The 24,510-nt window shown below is 44.2% G+C and overlaps 2 protein-coding genes across 3 annotated transcripts in view; both read right to left on the reverse strand.

Moving 5' to 3' along the window:
- The window catches only part of bcl2l1 (BCL2 like 1), a 31,321-nt gene extending 18,305 nt beyond the window's left edge, over nt 1-13,016 (reverse strand). Inside the window, exons 1-3 of one of the 2 annotated variants that reach the window (XM_072696130.1) lie at nt 12,824-13,016; nt 11,774-11,898; nt 9,145-9,946 (exon numbers count right to left, since the gene is read on the reverse strand). In XM_072696130.1, coding sequence (XP_072552231.1) covers nt 9,145-9,717 — 573 coding nt within the window. In that variant the 5' untranslated portion in view covers nt 9,718-9,946; nt 11,774-11,898; nt 12,824-13,016. The remainder of the gene's footprint in view (nt 1-9,144; nt 9,947-11,773; nt 11,899-12,823) is intronic. The other variant, XM_072696129.1, reaches the window with a different exon arrangement.
- Nucleotides 13,017-13,708: 692 nt separating this feature from the next.
- arfgef2 (ADP-ribosylation factor guanine nucleotide-exchange factor 2 (brefeldin A-inhibited)) overlaps nt 13,709-24,510 on the reverse strand; it is a 26,006-nt gene continuing 15,204 nt past the window's right edge. Inside the window, exons 23-39 of the mRNA XM_072696058.1 lie at nt 24,301-24,397; nt 24,170-24,210; nt 23,313-23,482; nt 23,072-23,223; nt 22,771-22,943; nt 22,462-22,622; nt 22,013-22,143; nt 21,755-21,884; nt 21,517-21,652; nt 21,055-21,193; nt 19,890-19,947; nt 19,566-19,680; nt 19,070-19,209; nt 17,688-17,865; nt 17,420-17,558; nt 16,960-17,077; nt 13,709-15,546 (exon numbers count right to left, since the gene is read on the reverse strand). Of these exons, the coding sequence (XP_072552159.1) occupies nt 15,382-15,546; nt 16,960-17,077; nt 17,420-17,558; nt 17,688-17,865; nt 19,070-19,209; nt 19,566-19,680; nt 19,890-19,947; nt 21,055-21,193; nt 21,517-21,652; nt 21,755-21,884; nt 22,013-22,143; nt 22,462-22,622; nt 22,771-22,943; nt 23,072-23,223; nt 23,313-23,482; nt 24,170-24,210; nt 24,301-24,397 (2,243 nt within the window). The 3' untranslated portion in view covers nt 13,709-15,381. The remainder of the gene's footprint in view (nt 15,547-16,959; nt 17,078-17,419; nt 17,559-17,687; nt 17,866-19,069; nt 19,210-19,565; nt 19,681-19,889; nt 19,948-21,054; nt 21,194-21,516; nt 21,653-21,754; nt 21,885-22,012; nt 22,144-22,461; nt 22,623-22,770; nt 22,944-23,071; nt 23,224-23,312; nt 23,483-24,169; nt 24,211-24,300; nt 24,398-24,510) is intronic.

Raw genomic sequence — 24,510 nt, forward strand, 5'->3', positions numbered from 1 at the left:
CGAGAGAGCACAATTGGCCACAATTGACATATCTCCGGAGGGGGGAGCACCACCTCCTCACCCTGGAGAGAGCAAGGTAAATTGTGCTCTCTCTGAGTCCCGGCTACTAGCCATCAGCGGCACAACCAGGATTCGAACCAGTGAGCCTCTGGTCATAGTGAAAGCGTCTCATCACTCAGCGCCTGGACCACTCAGTGCTCGGATATGTAATTTTTTTTTTTAACACTACATCAGCTAAAGGATGTTGACTCAACTACTGAGAGCGTCTGTAGCCTTTTTACTATAAATACAGTCAATCATCACTCTGTTTCCTCTCTGGCTAGCTTTCCCCTCATTGCTAACGAGAAAGGGGCATCACGGGCGGGCTGTACCGCATATGCTAGCGATGCAGCTGTGGTTCCCGCAATGCAGTGGAACAATAGATGATTCACACAATCATTTACAAAAAAAAAGACTTTTTCAACCGCAAAAAGGAACAAACGCTGTAATACTGCAAGCTGTTGTCAATCATATACTGATGAACAGGTATGAGCATGCTCAAACAAGAGACAGCGTGAGAAGCCAGCATGCATAATGTGGTTTTTTTTCCAAAAGATGTATTCGCACTTGCTTAACTTCATTTCAGACCCCTCTTAAACCCCCAGTTTACTATGCGGATATTATATTATAAGTAAGGTATGAAGAGTGGGAAACTCAAGTGTTGTCTGATATAAAGGGCGAACCATCAGAGCGAACCATTGCATCTAAGAGTACAATACCATTCTCAAACTACCCAAACTCCACAACCCCCACAGGAAGAAATACAGAGCTAAGCAGTTTTAAGTTAGACTGGTAACAGGATCGGATCTCTTGAATTCCTTTTTTCTTACGATTTCCAATCCAGCATTTTATATTGATCCAGATATCGATCAGACACTACAGTCTCTATACAGGCCGTCTTATTGAGGCCTAAAGGTTTACCGGGACAACATGTGAAGGTAATGTCTTCCTATATGCTAAACGTTCTCGTTATCTAGCCTGTGGAATGGTTATCTTGCATCCGGGTGCAGCGAGAGGTCAGTGGTTCCTCCTGGGTGCTGAGGCCTAATTGAAATGCGGTTCGATGGTGCTGGCTAATTTCAGCATAAGTGCATTAGGAGAGAGAGCATGGCTCAAAGCTGCAGATCACTCTTCCACATGACTGACCATACAAACACACACAGAAGCAGACATGGTGACAAAAAACAGATGTGTGTGTGTGTTTGTGTGTTATTGATATAGTCTGTTAAGAGCAGAAAGTGGTGCTGAGGCTCAGTAATCCACTGTGGTAGACCTGATCCTGCACACCAGCACCAGGAGAACAGAACAGACCGACACACTCATTCGCACCAAACTCCACAGGAGGTGTGCACATAACACACACATCTCAGCGGGAGGAGTGTGTGACTCATCTGAACCTGACAAACAGGGAGGTGCGATGCACGAGCGTGGATCAGCTCAGTCCGGGCCCCACACACACACACACACACACATATTCTCATCTGCACTTCAGTACACAGAGCAACACAAACACGAGCAGATCAGCAGTAAATCTCTCTCTCTCTCCCTTTCTCTCTCTCTACCTGTTCCTCTCTCTCTCACTCACTGTTGTTCACGCCTCTTTCGGGCCACCCCCACCACCACCTGAGCAGAGTGCTGAAATGGACCATCCCGACCTTTCCAGAAGGTGAGGACGGTCCCCCACCAGCTCTTTTACTGTCGTCTAATACAGAGGAGAGGCCTACCCAACCACCCCTCACCATCACCACTCCCAGTCATTCCTTTTCTCCCCCTCATCTCCCTCTCTCGCTCTCACACTGGTGACAAGGCTGCAGAAGACTGAATCACACCATCTGTTTACTGCAATTTTCACTCACTCAGTTAGCGAGTCCACCACACACACACACTTGCACAAAACAGACAAACCATATGACAGACAGATACCAGATCTCAGCTATGTCAAACACTCTCGCGGCTACAATGTTGCTTTGCTCAGCTCCGCCGTACGCCCTCATCAAGCCAAGGGTCAAAAAAAAAAAAAAAAAAAAAAAAAAAATATATATATATATATATATATATATATATATATATATATATATATATATATATATATATATATGACCAAAAAAGAGAGAGAGAGCGTGCCAAAGAGAGACAGGCAGCAGGAGGGAGCTAAAGAGAGAGACAGACAAACAGAAATAGAAAGATACATAGACAGACAAACAGACAGACAGAGAGCGTGAGAGACAAAGATAGCATGCAGGATAGGCAGAGACAGTAAGAGGGAAATAAAGAGAGGGAGGAAGAGAAACAGACAGAGAGCGAGAGAGAGAGCCTCCAACAGAGGCAGACAGACAGTAGGGGTAGATAAAAAAAAAAAAGAGGGGGAAGAGAAAGACAGACAGACAGACAGAGAGAGATACAAAGACAGCAGGCGGCCATCGGGCTCGGCTGGTGCCCTGCTGGAAAAGAAATACAGATATAAATAAGGGGGCGGGGCTCATGGAGATGCAGTGAAGTGACATTCACCTCGTCCTCCCTCTGTTCAGCTCTCCGTGCCCCTGCTTCAGCCTGTTTACAGCGCAGAGCATCACCTGCACCACTGCAGGCTGTGTGCACATGCATGTGTGTGTGTGTCCCCTCTGTGTCTTTGTTTAGGGCAATCACGTGTGACGCCTGGGCTGTTCTGTCCAATAATGCAGTCCTAGGCAATAAATCAAATATGTGAAGAGTAAAGCTCTTTCTCTCTCTCTCTCTCTCTCACTCCCTCTCCCTGCTCATTCTCTTTCACTTTATCCGGGTCTCTCTCCCCGCTCTCCCTCTCTTCCTTCACACAAACAAACTCAACCAGAAGTACAAAGGCACATAGGAAGACTCGACATACACAGATGCATGCATTCACACACACACACACACACACACACACACACACAAACAGGGTGCAGTGCTGATGTACTGCAGCTGGACTAATAGCCGCAGCGAGTGTCGCTGGAAGGCGTGTCTGCGACACACTGCGGTTCTCCACACACTGCAATCATGTCAGATAGATCGATGAAGAGACGGATCAGAAGAAACGATGGAGGAATGGAGGAGGAACGCGAGAGGTGGGACTTCACAGTGGTGACGCGCTGATGTTGTTGCACGTCTGATCTGCAACACGTTCACCCACGTGGGACAGAGACACACACACACTGGCTGTGTGTGTGTGTGTGTGTGTGTGTGTGTGTGTGTGTGTGTGTGTGTGTGTGTGTGAGTGAGAGAGAGCGAGAGATGAAGTGAAAGTGACACAGGACAGGGAATTACAGTAGGTGATGTATTGAGTCCCATAGGATTTCAATCCATACATGTAACGCAATGACAGAACAGGTGTGTGTGTGTGTGTGTGTGTGTGTGTGTGTGATGGTCTTGGTGTGGAGGAGACAGGGCACAGAGAAGATTAAACACAGTAAATGTGGGAAACGCGTGGCGGTGATGACAGTAATTAAAAGGCTATAGAGCGGCTCTTTGTTTAAACGTATGGCTGAGTGAGTTTCTGCTGGACTGTTACGGAGTGGTGGAGCTCGGCTCTGCGTGTGTTTAATTAATGACATCGGCTGTGTGTTTAGAAGCCCCTGCACTGGCAGGGAAGAGCAGGGGGGACGCCAGGGTGAAGAAACCTCTTTGGACACTGTGCTAATGAGCGCTTTGGAGGCAATGCCACAGGAGCACACACACACACACAAATAAAGGAGAAATAAAGGACAAAGCAGCAATAGGCAATAGCTTATAGTGGGGTCTCTTCTCCTCGTCCCCTGTTCTCTTCCCCATCTCTCTCCCTTTTCCTCCATTTCCTCTTTCTTCCTCCCCTTCCCTCTTCTTTTCCTAAGCATTCTTTTTCCCCCAGCTTTCTCTTCTCTCACTTCTTCTCATTCACTTATCTCTCCCTCTAATCTCTCTCTCACACACACACACACACACACACACACACACACACACACACACACTGTATTCGCACCCTCCTCCCCCTGCAGTATTTATTATAAAGCTCGCTGATGTGATTTATGCGATATTTGCCCATCTGAACAAAGACGTTTACACACAGCACACTCTGTGATTATTCATCTGGCATCCCCCTCCCCCGGGCAGTTTACCTTCACCCCCGCCCCATAACCCACACCTAACGCCACAGCCAACAAGCTCCTGAAAAATTACCACCTATACATCATCAGCACGCTTCTCAGTTTCTCCCTCTTTTCACTTGCTTATCTCTCAATTGACTTTCCCCGTCTCCCTGCACCTGCCAGCATTCAGAACCATAATTACAGCAGGGTAGACCACACAGAGAGAGAGAGAGAGAGAGAGAGAGAGAGAGAGAGCGAGAGAGAGAGCGCAGAGAGAGAGAGAGAGAGAGAGAGAGCGCAGAGAGAGCGAGAGAGAGCGCAGAGAGAGCGAGAGAGAGCGCAGAGAGAGAGAGAGAGAGAGAGAGAGAGAGAGAGAGAGAGCGAGCGCAGAGAGAGAGAGAGCGAGAGAGAGAGAGAGCGAGAGAGAGAGCGAGAGAGAGAGAGAGAGCAGAACAGACAGAGAGGCAGAGTGCCAGAAGTGGGACAAAAAGTCACAGACCAGAAGTGTGACGAAACAAGACAGATATAGAGAGAGGGAGACCAGAAGAGAGACAGAGACCTGAAAAAGAGCCAAAGAGAGAGCAAGAGAGCAGAACAGAAAGTTAGAGAGACAGAAGTGGGACAAAAAAACAGAGACTGAGAGACAAAAGCGGGACAAAAAGACAGATCAGAAGTGTGTTGAGAGAGGGAGAGAGAGGGAGACCAGAAGAGAGACGAAACAAGACAGATAAAAAGAGACAAAGGAGAGATAAAGAAAGTCAGACAGACCAGAAACAAGACAAAAACAAAAAAGACAACAAGAGTCCGATATAAAGAGGCCAGGAGACACAAAAAGAGCAGAAGAGAGACCAAATAAATGAGGACGGAGAGACAGGCAGATTTATCTGTGTTAGTTGTTTTATTTACAGTGTTATTAACTGCTCTGGAAATAATCTAACATTCATGCAAAATTTATGCAAAATTCATGCAAAACACTCAGAGAGTGAGTGAGTGAGTGAGTGAGTGGGTGAGTGAGTGAGCGAGCGAGCGAGCAAGTGAGAGAGAGAGACAAAGAGGGGGATGACATTCAGGTAGTAAGACACCTGCAGCCAACACCTGCCAACGGCTTTCCCCTTTACCATGTGTGTGCGTCTGAATGCATGCATGCAGGTTTGTGTGTGTGTGTGTGTGTGTGTGTGTGTGTGTATATATATATAAAGTAGATGAGACTGCCCTTTCGAACCTGTCTCACACCTATCTCTTTAGAAATGGAAAGAAAATGAGATGACTGAAATGAGTCAGACAGAGAGAGAGAGCGGGATGGGGGAGCTGTGTGTAGGAGTCCCGCACTGGGGCCATCCCCTCTGTCAGCAGGGCTGCATGCTCAGGCTTTTAGATTTGCATACTGGACTGTTATGCCAGTGAACACTATCCCCAGTTCCCTATACCAGTGTGCTGGTACTGGTGTAGGGATAATCTGCCGGGAAAGTCACACTGACACACACACACACACACACACACACACACACACACACACACACACACACACACACACACACACACACACAATAAACAGTACCTTTCTGTCTGGGTGACATTTGCAGTTCTGTGTGAGGTTCCCTTTGGTGTCATTTTAAGAGAAGTGGAACTGAACAGCTGAATCTAAACCAGCCATGCAAAGTTATTTCTTGCCATGTCAGACAAAGACGTTGATGCACATGAAAAACACTGCGCTGGCGGATCTCATTTCCCAACACGGTAAACATTAACTCAATATAGGAATTGGGTTCAATGCGCAGATCCTATCCATTATTAATACATATCTGCCAGTGCTGATACATACACATCTATAAAACACAAAGTGGATTCAATTCTTAGAGCATATCTTAGTGCAGTAGCCCACCTGAACATGTTGGGTTTTTTGGAAGTACATCAAATATGGGAAATGTCTGCTGTTTGAGGTTCGACCGAAATTTCCTAAAATTCACTGATGTATTGTTTATTTTTTAGTGATGCTTATTATTAGTTATTATTTTTTTCTAAATTGTTAATACTTTCTACTTGTTTTTAGCTCGTAGTTTACTGTATGTTTTAGTCACCTGACTCCGCCCTGTCCAATCAGAGACGAGATGGAAGCAACATGGAGGTGAACTTAAATACAGAGTCAACTAAGCAACTTAAGCAAGTTGTACCAAGCAATGCTGTGATCAGACATGAGGTAGTCATTGATTTAAGGTCTTCGCGCCCAGCCCTAGTACACTGTAGGCTACAGACAAAGAAAGATTTTTTACAAGTGTGAGTTCAACACGAAAACCTTTAGCTGGACACCATTAGCAAGCAAAGTTTGTGTTTGCATGGTATTGTGTGAGTTGTAGTGGAATAAGGAGCATCACTATGGCAACAGTAGTTTTGTTGTCTCCACCCCCTCCTCTTTCTCTCTTGCTCTCATTCTGGCCTTTTTCCATCTAATTGCAACTCATGAAACCATGATCGAATCGGACGATGATGGTGGATCGCGAGGAACAATGTGTCGCCGTTGACAGTAGTAGGACGTGTCGTTCGGGCTACAACAAACGACTTTATAGTCAATCTATTGATTCTTCATACGAATTCAATTATAAATAGGTCAATTATCAATTAGCTTGAAGTTGTATAAGCATTAGCTAACTAACAATAAAGACTATAAAGATGATTAACTTATTTATTAGCTGGAAAGTAAAAATAAAACTTGTGAATTTCTAAGATAAATAAAACAATATCTTTTTCCTTTATATACCAGTAAATACCAAGAATATGCAAATATGGATTGACTTAATTGAAGATATCTGTTTTTATAAACTCAGCCTGTGTCCATATGAGACTTCAGCACCTCCCACTAATACAACTCTGCTCTTCAATCACACACCAGAGTGATGTATCTGCAGATGTGTGCCCGCCTTGCCTTCCGACTCCGTAACACTCAACTTGGGCGATTAATTGCAGCCTCACATGCGTCCCGAGCAGTCGCTAGTTAGCGAGAGAAACACGGATGATGACTTCACCAAGGGAAACACATGGAAGATGCTATGGTTTACACTCTACAGGCTGTTAGCAGCTACCTCAGAAGGGACTACACAACACCATTTGTGATCATTTTCCCCCTCTTAATCTCTAACGTTTGTAAACCACAGCTTGGTGCACTAAATTCACCCGTGAGCACATCTAACCATATTCTAGTACAGTCTCAAAGCAGCTGATCACTACCACACATTAGCCGAACTTAACCAGCAATTAGCTGGAGGCCTGGTGTTAATAGGGTACCATTATCAAGTGTGCATTTGTGTGTCTGTGTGTGTGAGTGTGTATGTGATAACAGAGGTTGTGAGCAGGTCTCTGTGGATCGCTGGCCTACATTCAGCACATTCATGCACCATATTCGTGGCGTCTCCCTCATGTTAGGAACGCAGACCCACTTTCCGCACCCGCAAAAGGAAGCAACATCAGAACCACACTCTTTCTTCCTTGAATACTGGCAAAAAAAAAAAAACCTGAAGCGTGTGTGTGTGTGTGTCAAATGTATGTCATTGAAGCGCTGAAGTCATTGACGCCTAGTAGACTGCAGACTGCCCACACGTTTTGGGTTAAAAAGGGACAGCACTAATTTTAGAGTGCAACACACGCCAAAGTGAGCTCGGGAAGATATTTCAGGCCAGACTTGAGACTACATTAAACAACGTTATCCAGGGGCACAGCAGCGGCATATTTCACAAAGCATGGTGAGTTTGCTGGACAGTTTAAGCCCAAAGTGAGGACTGTAACAGAAACATCGCTGATCACTTCACTTGGGGCTTTGGGCTTGGAGCTTAGGTTAGCAGGCTAACTGAGAAATCCTGCCCTGGTGAAACACTACCCAGTTCAGAGTCATGAGTGATGTGTTGACATTTGTAATAGAGAACGTTCTGAACACCATGTGCTAAAAGGCATGAAGTTAGGACATTCGCAAAGGGGAGGGAAAGGACTAGAACACCATTGTGTGTGTGTGTGTGTGTGTATGTGTGAAACTGTTTCATGTCATTTGATGCTGTGAAAGAAAGAGAAAGGGGGGGGACAAAAAAAAAAAAAAGTTCTGGAACACCCCGTAGCAGCAACGCAAGCCAACCAATCAGAAAAAGGCTGCATAGAAAACTACCCAATCGGTGAGCCTCAAAATGACCTTTCCAATTAGACAACGACTTCCATACCATATCCCCTACAGACCACCCAATCGTCTGGTGGTCCTCGCCACAAAGAGACAGGGTTGTTTTTCCTAGCACACCTCTATTTCCCCAGTACAAAGTCTCCCTCACATGACCTCACGGACAACGTGCCTTTTGATGTCCTGACCAGCTGACCAAAGAGGGGGACAAAAACTACATAGAAAGCAAAAGTGAGAACAATAGAATACCAACAATGGAAAACAATGGACCACTAGCGCCATTCTCCACCCTTCAACCCCCCCCCCCCCCCCCCCCACCCACCGCCCGCCATATGTACACATCACACATAACGCTCAGCTCTCTCTTCAGTTGGGTTTCGATTCAGATGAGCGGCAGCGGAGATGATCAGTGCTCCACTGACCACTGGCTGTACCGTTATCTGCCTGTCCTTTCCCCTCTAAAGGATTTAAAGATCTCCACCCAGACCCAGGAGAGGACAGGCACTAAAAACAGCTTTCGTCTCGACCCAGGGGAGCCAGCAAATCAGCCAATGCAAAACACAGGCATATGCAAGCGCTTGTGGTAACTGTGGAACATGATCAATAACACCCACTTAAGACTGCTTTTGCTTTCCTTTAAGCGACTCTTTAAGAGGCAATCAGAATGGCCTAATCAAGAGGGCTGAATACACAAGGACATACTAGATAACAATGGCACCAAGTGGATATAAACTGCCAACATCATCCATAAAACATCTCATCATGTCTTTCACTGTACTGAAAAATTAGCCAGCAGAAAAACAATCTCTAGAAGCAGAACTTGGTTCATCAGAGGTGCCCGAGCGGACGGATTGAAGCAAACAGTTCACCTACCCATCCTCCTTGCTCCTGGATCCAGGGCTGGATGTGGTCGTCCAAGTAGACGGTCATCCACTCTGCGATGCGTCCCACCAGGGGGCTCATCTCCTTCTCTACGCACTCCACACAAAGGGCCCCGCCGAAAGCGAACAGACCCACGATGCGGCCCCAGTTGACGCCATCGCGAAACACCTCGTCCATCACGCTCTCGAAGCTCTGGTACGCCGTGGCCGGTGTGATGTGCAGCTGGGAGGAGAGGTCGCTAAAGGCGCGAGCGTAGCGCAGCTCGAACTCGTTGGCCGAGTCCCGGAGCGCCTCCTTCACGGCGTCCAGCCCCCCAGCTCCGTTGGCCCGTCTCTGTGGGGATGAGGTGGGCGACCCCGCCGCGCCGTGACTCGTCCCATTCACGGATCCGTTAACGACTGCGGTGGGAGTCACCGCGGCTGCCTCAGCACTCCCCTCCGCTTCCTGGCCCCCTTCAGTCCGATTCGTGTCTTCCACGAGCCCGATGTGGTTACAGGGATAGTTCCTCTGGGAGAGTTTGTACTTTATCAAGTACACCACCAGTTCTCTGTTGTAGTAAGACATAATTGAGCCCCGCTCAACGTTTTCCTCGCGCAGAGTTGCCGCTCCCCTCTCGCCCGTCACCGTCTGCAGAACAGCGCGCAGACCCTCCTCGTCCCTTCTCAAGCGTGTGCCGATGCTGGCGCTCTCATCACGGATCTTAAACCAGGCTGATCTCTGATCTTCATTGATTTCTTCTGCTTGTTATCCAGCATAAGCAAACACAATCAAGGATGGCGCAATGGCTCACAAGCTGTGGTTAGAGGACAGCAAGATGAAAAAACGATTAGTGAGGGCTCACAAACACACACATACACACACACAGTTTCCAGTAACAGAAGGGGAGGGGTGGGGGGGTCGAAAGTAACTTAGCGAGAGGTTAAGGGCCAGCCTTTTCTCTTAAACCCCTCTTACTTAATTGGGTATCTCGCACAAAGCAGCAGATGGTATCCTCTCCTCACCTGTCTCTGAGGAAGAATAAAGAGCATATCTCCCCTTTCCCCTCTCTAAAAGCTTCGGGAGAGCAAAGCAAATCTACACTGACCTTGACACAGGTGAATTTAAGCAGCAGGGGGTATGAATAGCCAGCGTGGATAGAATTATGATTTTCTCGTTTGATCTGAGCTGGATGGGAGGGAATGGGAGCATCAGCGAATGAAAAGCGCACACAAAAGAAAGCGCGGCAGTTCATCCCTCAAAAATATTAGACATATTTTTCTCAACACTTTTTCAAGTTTTAGAATAAATGAAGACACAAAAAATACCTATCTAATTAATAACATGTATTAGTTGTAAATTGTCGCTGTTGGACAAAAACCTTTCTAAATGTCAACTGTGTGGGAGAAGGAAAATCCCCTTCTTAATTTCCAAAGGAAGTCAAAATGTTATTTTATTTTATCCACGTCATTCTGGAGTATTTCTATTTTTCCAGACATCATGAAACTGTGGCATAATATATTATATATTCTGCTGTCAGATTTACATTATGTAAAAAAGTTTTTATTGGGTAATGGTAATCTGCACACCCTTAAAAATGGCCTATTTATTAAAGGCAATCATGGCTCAAAAACAACAACATATGGATGTTTAAATATTTATATAAATATATAAATAGGGAAAATTCTTGTATATGGTCTTTAAATGGTCTTTCCATATTTTCTAGCACCATATAGCACCGTTTATTGTTTAGACTGCACGCTATTTAAGTACACAAGCACATCATCCTTTGGGTTCAGCACGAATCATTAGAAAAAACCCTTAGTAAGAGTGACAGGCGTGTAGACTGACGTGTCCTGATGAAATGTGTGCGATCCGGTGATAAACAGCCAACATCCCGCGATTCCCAGACAAACGGGCTCCTACAATAGAAAGATACGACTCTGGCGTAAAACACTCGGGCACGCGTGTTGAGTCGGGCACGCGGGGAGGAAAACACGTGGTCGCCACACCAATAAACAGAGCAGCAGCGCGAGGCGCTTTCTTTAGGCATCTTCAGAGAGGAGATCAGCACGTAAACAACGAGCTACTGGAAGACATGGCCAGGTATTATACACGGAGAAACGCGTCTTAAGGACGACACGCAGAAGGCAGCTTACTGCCTGTCCGAGGGGACTTTGGTAGCTAGCTACTAGCTATTTTACTGATCAACAACATGAGGTGTAGCCTGGGGGCTAGTCCACGGTCCATGTCAACAATAACAGCGTCGTATCTCCCTTTACGTTCACGTTCGTTCATGGTGGGATCTGTCCGATGTGCCGGATTACAGAGCTGAAAGGTTTGTGGTGCTTTTGAAATGTTTAGGTACACGAAACTCAACAGGAATGCGTACCCTTAAGGCTAGTCCCGCCACAAACGCAGTTTCGTGTCACACCCGAAGCATCTGGACTATTTTAAAGAGTCCTGGGAGTGCGACTGCCATTTAACATCGAGTCTCATACTAGTTAGAAATGAACCGAAACACAGCGCAGTGAGAACACGCAGTCAACTTTGGACATTGCACACTAGACGAGTTTCTCTGTATGCTAGCTACAGTGTCAGCGCGACAATCCGAGCTAGAAAGTTTGGAGAACATCCTGCTTACCATACAGACAATCTGCCCAGGCTTCAGACACAACTACACAGCTACCAGCTCTCTCTCTCTCTCTCTCTCTCTCTCTCTCCTGGCTCCAGAGCGCTGTCGCAATGTTGTCGTGGTTCAGCTGGTAGCTAAATAGACGTACAGTACAAGTGTAAGGACATCAAATGAGAGGTAGCGCAAGCCCCGCCCCTTCCAGAAGCCCCTCCCACACCCCACAGCGTTACGTAACGACAGGAGCCTTCTACCGTAGATCAGCTATCCTAAAGTACCTCTAGATATTTTGGCTAGCTGATAAACACCACTTTCCATCACTTTCACAGTGATGTTGTGTAATAACCACATTCAATAATACAGATTGTTACAGATGTTTTTCACGCCAGAAAAAACTACGTAAATTAAACAATCAGCAGCACCATTTGATATGTAGGGCTCTTTCCTTTGCCTGCACAAGCCCAAAGAAGAAGAAGTGCTGCAGCTGTCATGAAATATAGAGAAGTAGCTAGATAACTATATAGCTCATAGCTAGGTTGGTTAGCTGCCGTAACTAATGTGAACTCGAACAGCAAACGGCCGATTTTAAGCAGTTAACGCTGACAAGCGAATACTCTGCTACACTGTAAGAGGCTAGTTAGCTAGTTGCTGCAATCACATCGTATATTTAGCCAGCTAACCGATTTGAGATCAAAATCGAAACATTTCGCTACGTGAATCCCTGTTGCGTTTCAATTTAAGACCAGATAATAAAATAAATAAATAAATAATTCTGATGGCGATAAACGGCAAAAAAAGAGAGAGAAAACAGCCGGATCCTCGTAATAATCTGAAGCCCAGACAAGAACGCTTTTCATGGGCAGCCTTTAGCTAAGCTAGCTAGCTACCTACCTAGCTAACTACGTCAATCGCAGGCTAGCGAGCACCAGGGGCTTTAATGGGAACGGGCTGGGCTTTTACACGAGCGACGTAGCTAGCCCTGGCTAATTGAGAATGGCAGACTACTACATACATACACTACACTGAAGACTCGCCTCGCTGCAGCTCCTGCTAGCTACTTACTCAGATGATCAGGAGGGTTAAGTCTCCGACCCCTACATGATCGAAAAATTCAGCACGTCTCCAGTCAGAGAGCGACCGTAAGTCCGACATTTCTAGCGCAGCTCAGCGAACCACAGCTGAAGCCTCGGAAAGCCGTGCTAGCTCCCGCTAGCTCCCACTAGCTCGCCTGCTTGAGGGACAGACATGACGCATGCGCAAAAGCCTCGTCCTGCGTTTTTTTTTTTTTTTTTTTCTTTTCCACGCTACTGCAGATCCTGTCAGGGTTTCTAGTCCTGCGACCTTAACAGCAGCTGAGATGGCTTTCCACGTCTCGGTCTTAAGAGTCGAAGCGGATGAACTGAGCGGTTGAATGGTTTATGCCCTTCTCGAGCTCGGAGGTTTCACAACAGCTGGGTTGAGGCAGTGTTCATGAATCGTCTCAGAGCAATCCGACGTTTGATCAGACGCTTATTTGCAGTTACCTCGCTGACAGCAACAGATCCTAGCCTCATCTCACAAGACAGGTGATGGATGCAGGTCCTGGGGTCTCTACTCGGACAGGCGCGCAACTTTGTTAAACGGAGAACCCGTTTCCAGATGTGCTCTCCGTGTGTATTTCTGGTGTCGATGTGTGAATTAGTTGATTTACTCACAAATCACTAAATAAATGTCAGTTTTTCAACCAACGTTGCTCAGGAAATCACTATGGTAACCTGCATCACCCCCTCAAAGCAGTCTACACTTGCCTTGCGCTCAATATAGAGCCGAAGCAGCGCGCCCCCTAGCGGCCTGCCCGAAGAATAGCACATCACTTTTAATATAGCTCAATTTATTTCAATAGAACCACCCTGGTTTATTGGGGAATCCTAAAACCAGTGTGGACATTAATTTGAACAGTAAAATGTGCAATTTGTGCAGAGCTGAGTTTTTATTGAGTAATTCATCAAAGGCTTGGAAGATTACATCCCAGTATGTGTAGAGCTTCTTTTTTCCTTTATTTTACATGAAAACTTTACACTTTATTTCATCATACTGTATATATATTTATATTTCCTCACAGCTGAGGGAGGCAGAGTGGAGATACAGACTTGCAGGGGAAGGAATGCTTTCAGAAAATATTTTAAAAGCACTTCATAGAATTAAATACATCCGCATAAAAATGCACACAGAGCTTCATGGGCTCTAGTAATACAGATGCTTGATACTGGGAGAGATTTAAGTACAAACATGTCTGCATTGTACAGTATATATGTAGTTATCTTTGTTTCCTCGGTTTAGCTTGGTGTTGGTATGGCAACACTGGCTGGAAGATAATGAAGCGAGCTAGCAGACTCATTCATACGATCAAATGTTGTGTGTGGGGGGGGGGGGCTTGGGGGTATGGAAATAATCAATCTGGAATAATCAGGAATGCTTCAAGATCACAGCCTTTCTTCTACTCACCCAGTGGCACTCTCATTTCATACGTCTTTCAGAGGCCAAGCAAACTGTGTACGCCTCATGCAGGGAAAAGTAGTGTGTACAGCTGGGTGGGGATGGGGTAGGGGAGCCCTAGAGGGAGTGCTAAATGAAACCAACAGAAGTGTTTTGGAGAGGAGCCATGTTATATCACCCCTGTTCCCGGGCCAACACAGGGCCAGCTACGTTGTACTGTACGAACGTTGAACTACAGTCAGCTTCTGCTCCATCAACATAAACAAACCCACCAGAATATGAAACTCAACGTTACCTCAATCCAGACTTATCTGGTTGTTCATCTTCTGGTACGTACAACCCAAGGCTATTAGTTGTTCGGTTTTCTGGTGTGTGAATTATAGGTTGCTAAGTAAATGCCTGCAATAAATAATGTATACACGGTATAATTTTCCAGTCATTAAAGCTCCAATCAGAAACAGTTTAGGCACCCCTGGAATACTTTAGTCCCCATTTTTTTTGGGAACACCCATAAACCCAGAAGCTTCATGGGGCTATTTCAGCAGGTTCAAAAACTGGACTGCGACTTGCCAGGATTCCTGTTTGAGGCTTTAATGGTAAGTCTTTCTCGCTGCCTCATCTGCACAGGCACAGATAAGCAAACCTGCTATAAGTTGCAAGCTTGTAATTGATATGATATTTCAATCTTTCAGCTCTGGGCATATGGATATCACTCATTAAAATAAGAACAAAAATAATTCAACATAGAAGACAAAAAAAAACAAAAACAAAACAAATCAACTGACCAACAATCAGGAACAGGATACACAACAGTATTGTTAATAAATTATCATTGTTGCTGTATTACCCTCCTCTCTTTCAGAATGTATGACTTAATATGATTGCACTTGAGCCACAATGTCGAACAGAGGAGAGCCCTGCTGGGTCACACAGTGCTGCTCTCTCCTGAGGGGGGTGGGGGGGGGTGGGCTGAGGGGTAAGAGGTCAGGAGATCCAGACATGGAGGGTGACTTCGGGTGAGCAGTCTCAGCATCGGCTCCAAGCACTCCTGCACGCTTCCTCGCACCAGAGGAGGGCCACGCACGCTGTTGCTCTCCCGGCCCCCTCCGTTCCCATTTTCGTACGGACACGGGACCTACTGTGCTCTACGAGGCTGGGGCTCGTGCGGCCGCCATCTCAGGGGCGGCGATGTGGAAGACTGAACCGATGCGGAGGAAGAAGCGACGCAGGACAGCGCGCAGCTCAGGGATGAGGTCGAACTGCATCATCTCGCACAGATGGGGATAATAACAGGAGGCGTGCGGCTTGAACTGAGAAAGAAGGAGAGACAGAGGACGTGTTCATTAGGGGATGCAACTACTCGTTATTTGTAGAACTGTTTGGTTCCATTAGCTATTCTTAGCTGATCAAACTATTATAGCTTCCTTTTACTTTTACATCATTCAAGCTCTGTGTATGCAAAGTTTTCTGTGCGGTCTACAAAACTTTTTCTATACTTTGAGGTTGAACGTCATTCTGTAGTCAGCACATGCGCAAATGAGGAACTTCCACACTCGACAGAGCTTGCTGATTTGTCTGTTATGTTTTGCTAAGATGTAAGGTTTGGCCTGTGATGCCACTCATTTAAAATAAATAAATAAATAGGTTTAGGCCTTGTCTGGATGCTAATGGCAAACTTTAGGACCTAGGAGTTGTTCAGTGCAGTGAAATAATGGAAGGAACATTACTTCCGATGCTTCCTGTAGTTTACTGCAGGCAGTCGTTATTACTGAATACATCATATGGCTATTCTAGGGAGCCTTTATTTAAAAAGTGTATTTTTCCTTAGTCAACAACTCAACATGATTAACTAACTGTTGCAGTCTTTACCCCATCCCGGTTTAATTACTGGTTAATACATGGGAAAAGTGCATGTGTGAAAAGCGAGTGAGAACACCACAGGACTGTATTTTAGTAGATGGTTCTAATGAGAAGACACATTTCCATTAGTTGGAGGTACATGATTTATAAATTAAATCGTTGCAGACCATTCCTAATAGGTCCTGATTACTGGAACTTATGGGCAGTTCATCTGGCCGGTCCAAAGCCTGGACATCCAGAGTTTGAATGAGGAGCTAAAGTACTCATGAATACAGAAGCATACAGTTCAGCCAAACTACTTAACTTCACTGAATTTTAAAGGGCTACAAATGTCAACACAGGCAGAATAACACGGTCATTATAAACTGAAGGGTTATTCCTTAAAAAAAAAAAAGAGAAAGAAACACCCAAAGCGGAAGTTAAACTGGAACAGGACTGAGAAAAGTCTGCTTTGATGTCATCTTAGCACTGTGATGAATGGCAAAGGTTATCGGAGTAAGAGACCAGGAAAGCTCCTGGGGCAGACTTTACTTTGCCTACGTGAATCCTCCTACATACAAAGGTCATTATGCTGACAGGCTGATTTATCAGCTGGGTGCTTCCAATATGAGAGGTTTACCATACACTAAGGATTAAAGGGAATATTCAAATAATATTCTTGCAGGAAATAACCTCATTAGAAATAACATTACGCCCAGCCTACGCAAAAGCACTGGAGCTAACAATTCAGCTCTGCTTTTAAAAACACCTCAGGCCATTCAAAACAGAGTCCACTTGTGGAGTGTGACGGGAGGAATTGAGGGTCACTACATAACTTATCTTTAACTTGTGTGTGTGTGTGTGTGTGCGCAATATAAAATTACCTTGTCATCAGACAGTCTGAGGGTTCTAGTGAGTAGGAGCAGCAGTAAGCTGGTCCAGGCTTCTCTGTGGCTCTCTGAGGTCAAGCTGATAAAGTAGGCCAAGGCTTCACTACACACACTGGGAGGGGGGAGGGGGGTTGTGGAAAGACATGATGCACACTTGAGTAAATTTTTATTGGAAGAGACCACTTTCCTTCCGCATATGCACTATCAAACTGCTATTTAAATAAAACTCCAATATTCAAAATGCAATGGCAGTGCTGACATGGATCACTACGCATTGTAAAACTCCCACTATGAAAAGAATGCAGTGCAAGCCACACTGTTTTGCATTTTATTACATCCAGATGTACCACACACTCTTTTTTTCTCAATGGCGGAGTCTGAACTAGCTGAGCAAATGAAGTCATATGGCTGCACTTTGCTGTGGTGAGCCCCATGCCCCTGAGCCCACACTTACAGTAGCAGGCGCGTCTGGATGTCTGGCCAGGCTTCTTGCAGCCTTGTGTCTGAATACATCCGGAAGAGGATCCTCAGACTGCAGGCCAGGCTGCTGGTCTCCTGCTTCAGCAAGTTGGGTTTGGACTTGCCCTTGAATCCTGCAGGGGCACAGAGGCAGGTGAGACACCTTAGGTTCCAGCAATTTTTGCTGTGAATGCACAGCGCCTATGTACCCATACATTTGTTTAAATGGCATGATCCTTGGTCATGCAGAGAAAGAGACCAACCTGCCCTCCAGAGTGCAGTCCTCTGCTCGTTGTTAGAGTTGAAGTCCTTGGCAAAGGTGTGGGACTCCAGCAAGCAGTCAAGTAGTTTGAAGAGGTGCTGGGGAGAAAGGTACTTGTACATTCCCTGCTCTGACTCGGCCTGTGCTTCGCTCTCCTCAGCGTCTTCCAGAGCATCTCTCTATTAGTGGACAGGGACAATGGGTTAAATACAATATTGGCATTGGACCTCTTATTATTAAAAGCTATTTAACTGAAAATAACAATGCATTGACAAATCATGATACAACCACGCAAAAATGTGGCAATGCAGGGTGGAGCACGGCCAATCTATTACATCTTTTGCAGTTACTTAGCATGAACATTCAACTTTGTCAACAACCACCGACTTCAGCATGTTTCATGCCATGCACCACACTTCTCCCATTTCTAGTGTCATTAGTAGATATACAACAACCAACAGTACAATTTTTCTTCTTTCAAAGTTGCTCAAAATATCACATTGAATTATGAACCCAGAACAACATTGTTTTCCAAAATGCATTAAAAGCTGCCAAAGATGGCATTTATTCAGTATTTCAAGTTTAGTTTTTTATCTGTGATGTATAAATAGTAAGTATATGACTATGAGGCAAAAAATGCTAGAGTGTTTTTTTTTTATGACAAAAATAATGTTACGCTTTACTTTCATTGGCTGGTTTAAGGAAATGACAGGCTCACATAAGCAGCATATTATAGAATATTATAGCATATTATAGCATACGTTTAACACTGTAACAAAAACACTAATTATTCCTGAGCCCAGGATGATGCTTCTGTCCTCTCAGCATGACGTACTGTTATTAACCTGAAGAAATTGTAGACGTGTAAGCCTTTTGCCTTGTCCTCACTACTCCCTAGGTTTGGTTTTCTTCCTACCGGTAAAAAATACAAAATAAAAATGTGTGTTTAGCTCCAATCTGTTTTCGAGGGAGTGGATGTTGAAGAGAAAAGATGAAAAAAAACTAGAACTGGCTGGAGTTAGCATTTAGCCTACAGTGCATTCCTACTTGTCTACATGCGCTTTCAGAAACTGAGCTCCTAAATCAAGAGTGTTACAAACGGTTTAGAGTTTTGGAATTAGCCTGTTTTACATTGCTGTTTTGGTTATTCCAGAGGGCAGAACAGTGTATGAGGTTCATGGTATATGAAGGTAAATACAGTTTCACCTTCTAGACCCCCTTTAAATACTACTGGGGAGTAATGGAGAGTTTGCCATTGTCCACCATGATTAGAGAAAATTAGACACTTCTTTATACAGTTCATACCAACCAGACTCATTGTGTTATAATGATATATAGACCCAAATTACTTAAATGAAACCATTCACAGACAAATACACAGACCAGAGCAGCTGCCATGTTCTCAGCGTCTTCCTTCTTGCTGGTGGCAGGATAGAACACAATGTTGTCTATAGTCTGAATGAGCTCCAGCTGAACCACACACTTTATGAGCAGCCCTGCAAACAACCTCTGGTCCGACACTCCTGCGACACAACAGAACACAGGTCTTAACATCGTCTAATGAAACCACAGCAAAGTGAAAATATTAAGCCGAACCAATAACATTTACAAGGCAGTAATCTTTACAGAATAACGTAGATACATCTCCTTTCCATTATTAGAAGTGTTGCCTTAGAGACAGAGCATGAGAACAGTGCCTGAAATAGACTTTACAAAATACAGCAGTGACAGCTAACAGAGTGAGGTCATAAAAATGTCAAAACGGGCAATATCTGTACTTTCCAGAATCTCATCAGGGGGTGGGGGATTCTCGGACACTGGTGAGAGAAGAAAAAAAAATGTGGATGTATGCAGGGTAGGTGCGAGGTGTGCTGCTTACGTGCATGGGGCTTTCCTCTCCAGGCTTCATCGCTGGCAGTAGACATCTGACTCTGTCCTCGGTCTGACAGAGTCCTCTCGAAGCTGCTCTGAGACTGAGAGTCCACCTCCACATCCTGGAGAATAAAGAAAACCTTGTACCATTTTCTGGACAATGACAACACAAGATGTGTTCGGCATTGTCTATCTACAGGGTGTGACTATTTTTCTATATGGGCATCAAAGCGCCTGTTTGTTGGATATTATCCATGTGTGCCTGTGCGTGTAAGTGTGCCTGTGCGTGTAAATGTGTGTGTGTGTTATTTACTCATGTTAGTCATCTCACCATGTGCTTCCCATCTCCCACCTCCTCTTCCTGCCCAGCCGGTCGCCATGTCAACAAGCTGTTAAGAGGAGAATAATCATGTCAACGAAGGAGCATTTAATTAACATGGTTTTATAAAAGACAACTGCTTGAAAAAAGGCTTCACAACAGTCATTATCAAAGACATTACACACAGCAGACACTAAGAAATGTATAACAATCAAAGACTCCAAGAAATCAAAGAAATCCAATTCAGTCTAAATAAATGTGAATGTACACATTTCAGTGCACACACAGTTGTGGTCAGAAGTCTACATGCACTCACACACAGAGATAAATGTCATGGCAATATTAGGTTATTAGGCTGGGGTTAAATGAGGATACACCATACAGTCATGGGGGGGGGGCACATTTTATCTTTATTATAACAAGATTGAGAACAGGAGGTGTGTCTATATACAAGTGTATCTATAACAAATAAATGAAACAAAACGGAGGAAATGCATTAAATTAAAAAATTTATTAATAGAGGAAAATGTTAGTTTGAGGTGCAGCACATTAGACGCAGATATATCATATATCACCATGGCGAGATTCAAAGAGCTCTCTGAGGACCTTTAGAAAGAAGACTGTAGGTGCATTAATCTGGAGTGTGTTTTAAAAAGACCTCAATACAATTAGAATTTTTCAAATAATTTACAAGCGGGGCGGGGGGAGGAAAAATAAATGACCAAAAAAAAAAAAAAAAAAAAAAAAAAAAAAAAAACATAAATCATAATAATATCAGGGCAAGACTCAAGCTTACCACAGAACACATAGATAAAGACCAGGACTGGGTGACCAAGTGGGGAATAAATAGTGTTGACTCAACCCTATCAAAACTATGCGGATTGGGCTTAAAAGCCAGAACCTTACTGATGTCTGTCAAATGCATCTGGTCAAGATGCAACTTAGCTAAGGGACTTGCATTATGTTTGAATGTATAGTTCTGACCGTATGTTGTCAGACTCAATATTCTTGTTCATTCTAATGAAGATGCATAATTTAAAAGCAAAAGTTCAGAGAAAATCAGTAAAAGATGTTTATGCCCATGACAAATGTATGTAAATTTCTGACCACAACTGTATGTTCATCTCTATGCAAAACCCTTTTTAAAGTGATTAGAAGCATTGCGACAGACACTTACGCATGAGGGCTGGTGGACTGGAATATCTCAAGCATGCAAGCACATGTGATGTCCCACACCTCTGCATTAAACTTCTCTCCATTCTGGATCACCAGGTTCTCCAAACAGTTTGTGCCTGAACGTGCAAGCTGCTCATTATCTGAGGGCATAAAGAGAGGTACACGTGTGGGTCATACACCGACTCCTCCCCTTTATTTACCAGTCTCCCATTTGAAAACATTCTTCCAGCTGGTCATATCCTTCCTGACATTGCCTAAAACCGGCCTTTCCACTACCAGTTCTTTCAACAGGGTGCCTCGTGGGTGGTTCCATGCTCACAATTGTTAAGTATGGCTTATGTTAAATTGTCTGCACAATTCCATACCAAACATCTAAGAAGCACTATACTGTAAGTCTGGTCTCCTGCGTGATTCACGTGATGGTGAAGTGGCACGTGTTGAGGTGAGTAAAAAAAATTCCCACCTTGTTTCACGCACCACTGCAGCTGAGCAAAGACATCAACCAGCAACACCTCACTGAGCGGCTCATAAAACTGTGTGAACACATCACAGATCGCATACAGGGCATGGTTGCACGTAGTAGTCATCCATTCTGTTTTCTGTGGATGATAAAAAAACACACACATTGGAAATGATTAAACAGTTGCTATGCAATTTTAAATAGATTTCAGTGGAATCTCAAACGTGCCCGGTTAGTTCACCTCAGTCTGCTGCTCTGGAAGCTTCATGTTGTCAAAGATGCGGAAGACAATGCGGAAGAGGTCATGCCACCAGTGCTTCTCAAAGGTCTGTCCATAACTCTTCATTATTTCAAACATCACCGTCAGGCCTCTGAAACACATTTGCAGACATGTGCACATACACATGCAGAAATGTAAGCAAGCTTTGAACAAATCAGCTGAAATATCAAGAAGAGTTTGTGCGAGTGCAATTATTTAATGTGGAGATTGATCTCCCACCTGGTTCTGATATCCAGTTTGCAGCGGTTGATGATGCAAGAGAGTTCAAACAGGATAGGGAACCAACCTCGCACCCACACCCGGTCTCCAGGGGCAACATTCATGTCATCACTAGTGTACTCTCTCAATGACTGAACAGTGGAAGAGAGAGAGATGGAGATAGAGAGGCAGACACAGAAATGTTCTAGTTAGTTTAACTGTTCGGCTACAGACTACAGTCCCTCCCTTAAGACTTCTTGTGCTTAGAGATTTCAATTACTTTATGCTCACACTATATGTATTTTGGGATGCCTGATATTTAGAAGATTATGGTTTAAGGAAACAACATGGTCTTTGGAAAATGTTGAAAAAAATATGTTAAAAAGTTTATTTATTCAAGTATTTAACCAACAAGCAAAAGAAAAAACATTTTATTTTATGAACCAAGTAACACACAAGCAAGTACTGACCTGTGGCCTGTCAGACACATATTTTGCACAGTGGCGAATGAGTCGGATGGCTTCCATACTAGTGTCAGGGAATGCAGCGTTACACACAAACTCAGACAAACACTTCACTGCATCCTGGAATGAATCAATGGCTGCTGCAAAGTGCCGCTGAAATGTGTGCACTAAAAGGAAAAATGAAAGAGGGGGGAGAAAAAATATATACATTTAAGCAGATTTTAATAAACAAAAAAAAAAGAAAAGAAAACATGAAATTGGAATCAAATTGGCAATTGGAGGTGGCTGAGTCACCATCTCGCTGCTGATACTCACTGACTATGTGACCAGTCGTCTGGAAGGCCAGCTCCACTATCGTCTCATCATGATCTGATGCTGCCTGGTGGAACACCGAGAAGATATTCTTCCAGCCAGAGCGAATGTTAGCAGCTTGAGAGTTCACCATCTGAGCCACACAGCGAATCACCATGTCTCGAATAGTGGGAGACCTTTGTGAGGAAGAGAGAGAAATGTGACGAATCACTACAACTTGACACCCATTTTGTCCTTTATAGAATGGAAGACTTTCTTCCATTCTGTTCATCCTAATGTTTCTCCTTCACTTATGGTACCCAACCTGTTCTTCTTCATGATGTGTTCAAACGGCCTGAGGAAGTCCTTCTGGAAGCGGAAGTTGGCCAGCTCCCCCTTTTCCAAGAACTTCATGGAAAGCTGTCTCAGAGAGTCCACAGCAAAGATGGCCACGTCTTCATTAGGGTTGCAGCCCACCTGTGAGTACAGCAGAGGCAGAGGTGAAGAATAGCCAGCAGGTCTACAATCAGAACCATCCAAAAACTAGAAGGGAATGCATTGCTCACCTTGTTAAAGTGGTCACCTATAACCTGCCAAATGCGAGACCACTGCAGACGGATACGGTTCATGTTGTAGTAAGAGATTTCCACAATCTTCTGCAGGCTGAACATACGTGGCTGATGGGCAGAGGCCAGTTCATCCATTGACACTGCACACAACCAGCGCACAAAGTCCACTGGGAAAGAAGAGGTTGACATTAGTTTATGCAAAACATATAAATTTTCTTCCCTTATTTTCATATATTTTTTAATTAAAAGCACTTTTCAAACAAAGGAGAATGTCATAGAACATGTGTCACACCAGGACCTCTTCATCCAAAAGGTCAACTTTACAGGGGAAGAAAAAACCCTTTTAATGGAAAAAAAAAATCAATTGGCTAAAAAAAATTTATTGGTCCACCAATGTCATCATGAAATTTTGACACAATGTTAAAAAAGGACTGCTAGAATCAAACTACAGAAAAGCAAAAACTGCTACAAGGTATACGACCTAGACAGACAGACAGACAGAGACTAAATAAATCAATCCAGAATGTCTCATTTTAGAAACTGCTTCCAAAATTAAAGTGATTTTACTTCAGTATTAGCCTTTTCTATTTCTAAACATTTTCTAAACTGTATGGCTGCATTATTTATACAAACCCAAAAACTGGATTGGTTGATACCTAGATATCGAGACTCCGATGTGATTGCGGGGCTAAAAATAACAGGATAAGGACATCTCTATGCAAATTCATTTGTTTAACTGTTTTACATTAAAGACAAAAGGGACTTACAGGCACAATACAATGTAAAAATACAATGCAACACTGGCAGCTTACACATCAACACAGATACACTCATAGAAACATGTACGCCCATACCGATTGCATTTCCATCAAGCCTGGTGGATCCAGTGAAAATTCTGGCGGATGAAATGGAAATATTCGTTAAACAGAAAGATCACAAAGTGTACAACATTCAGATTACTTTGTGCTGGGTTTTGTTCTCTCACCTGTCCACAGCTACCACCACACTCTGAGAGCTGGTCTCTCCCACGGACTCCTGGATATGAGCCATCTGACGCCTGTCTTGACCTCCAACTAGTGTGCCTGAAACAGGTACAGAAACACTTTTAGAGACATGAATGTTTATGTCCTACTATGTCCTACTATGGAAACAGTGGAAAACTGGAATGAAAACAAAACATTCATAAATGTTCCTT

Source organism: Salminus brasiliensis, chromosome 14 (assembly GCF_030463535.1).
Source record: "Salminus brasiliensis chromosome 14, fSalBra1.hap2, whole genome shotgun sequence".
Classification (NCBI taxonomy): domain Eukaryota; kingdom Metazoa; phylum Chordata; class Actinopteri; order Characiformes; family Bryconidae; genus Salminus; species Salminus brasiliensis.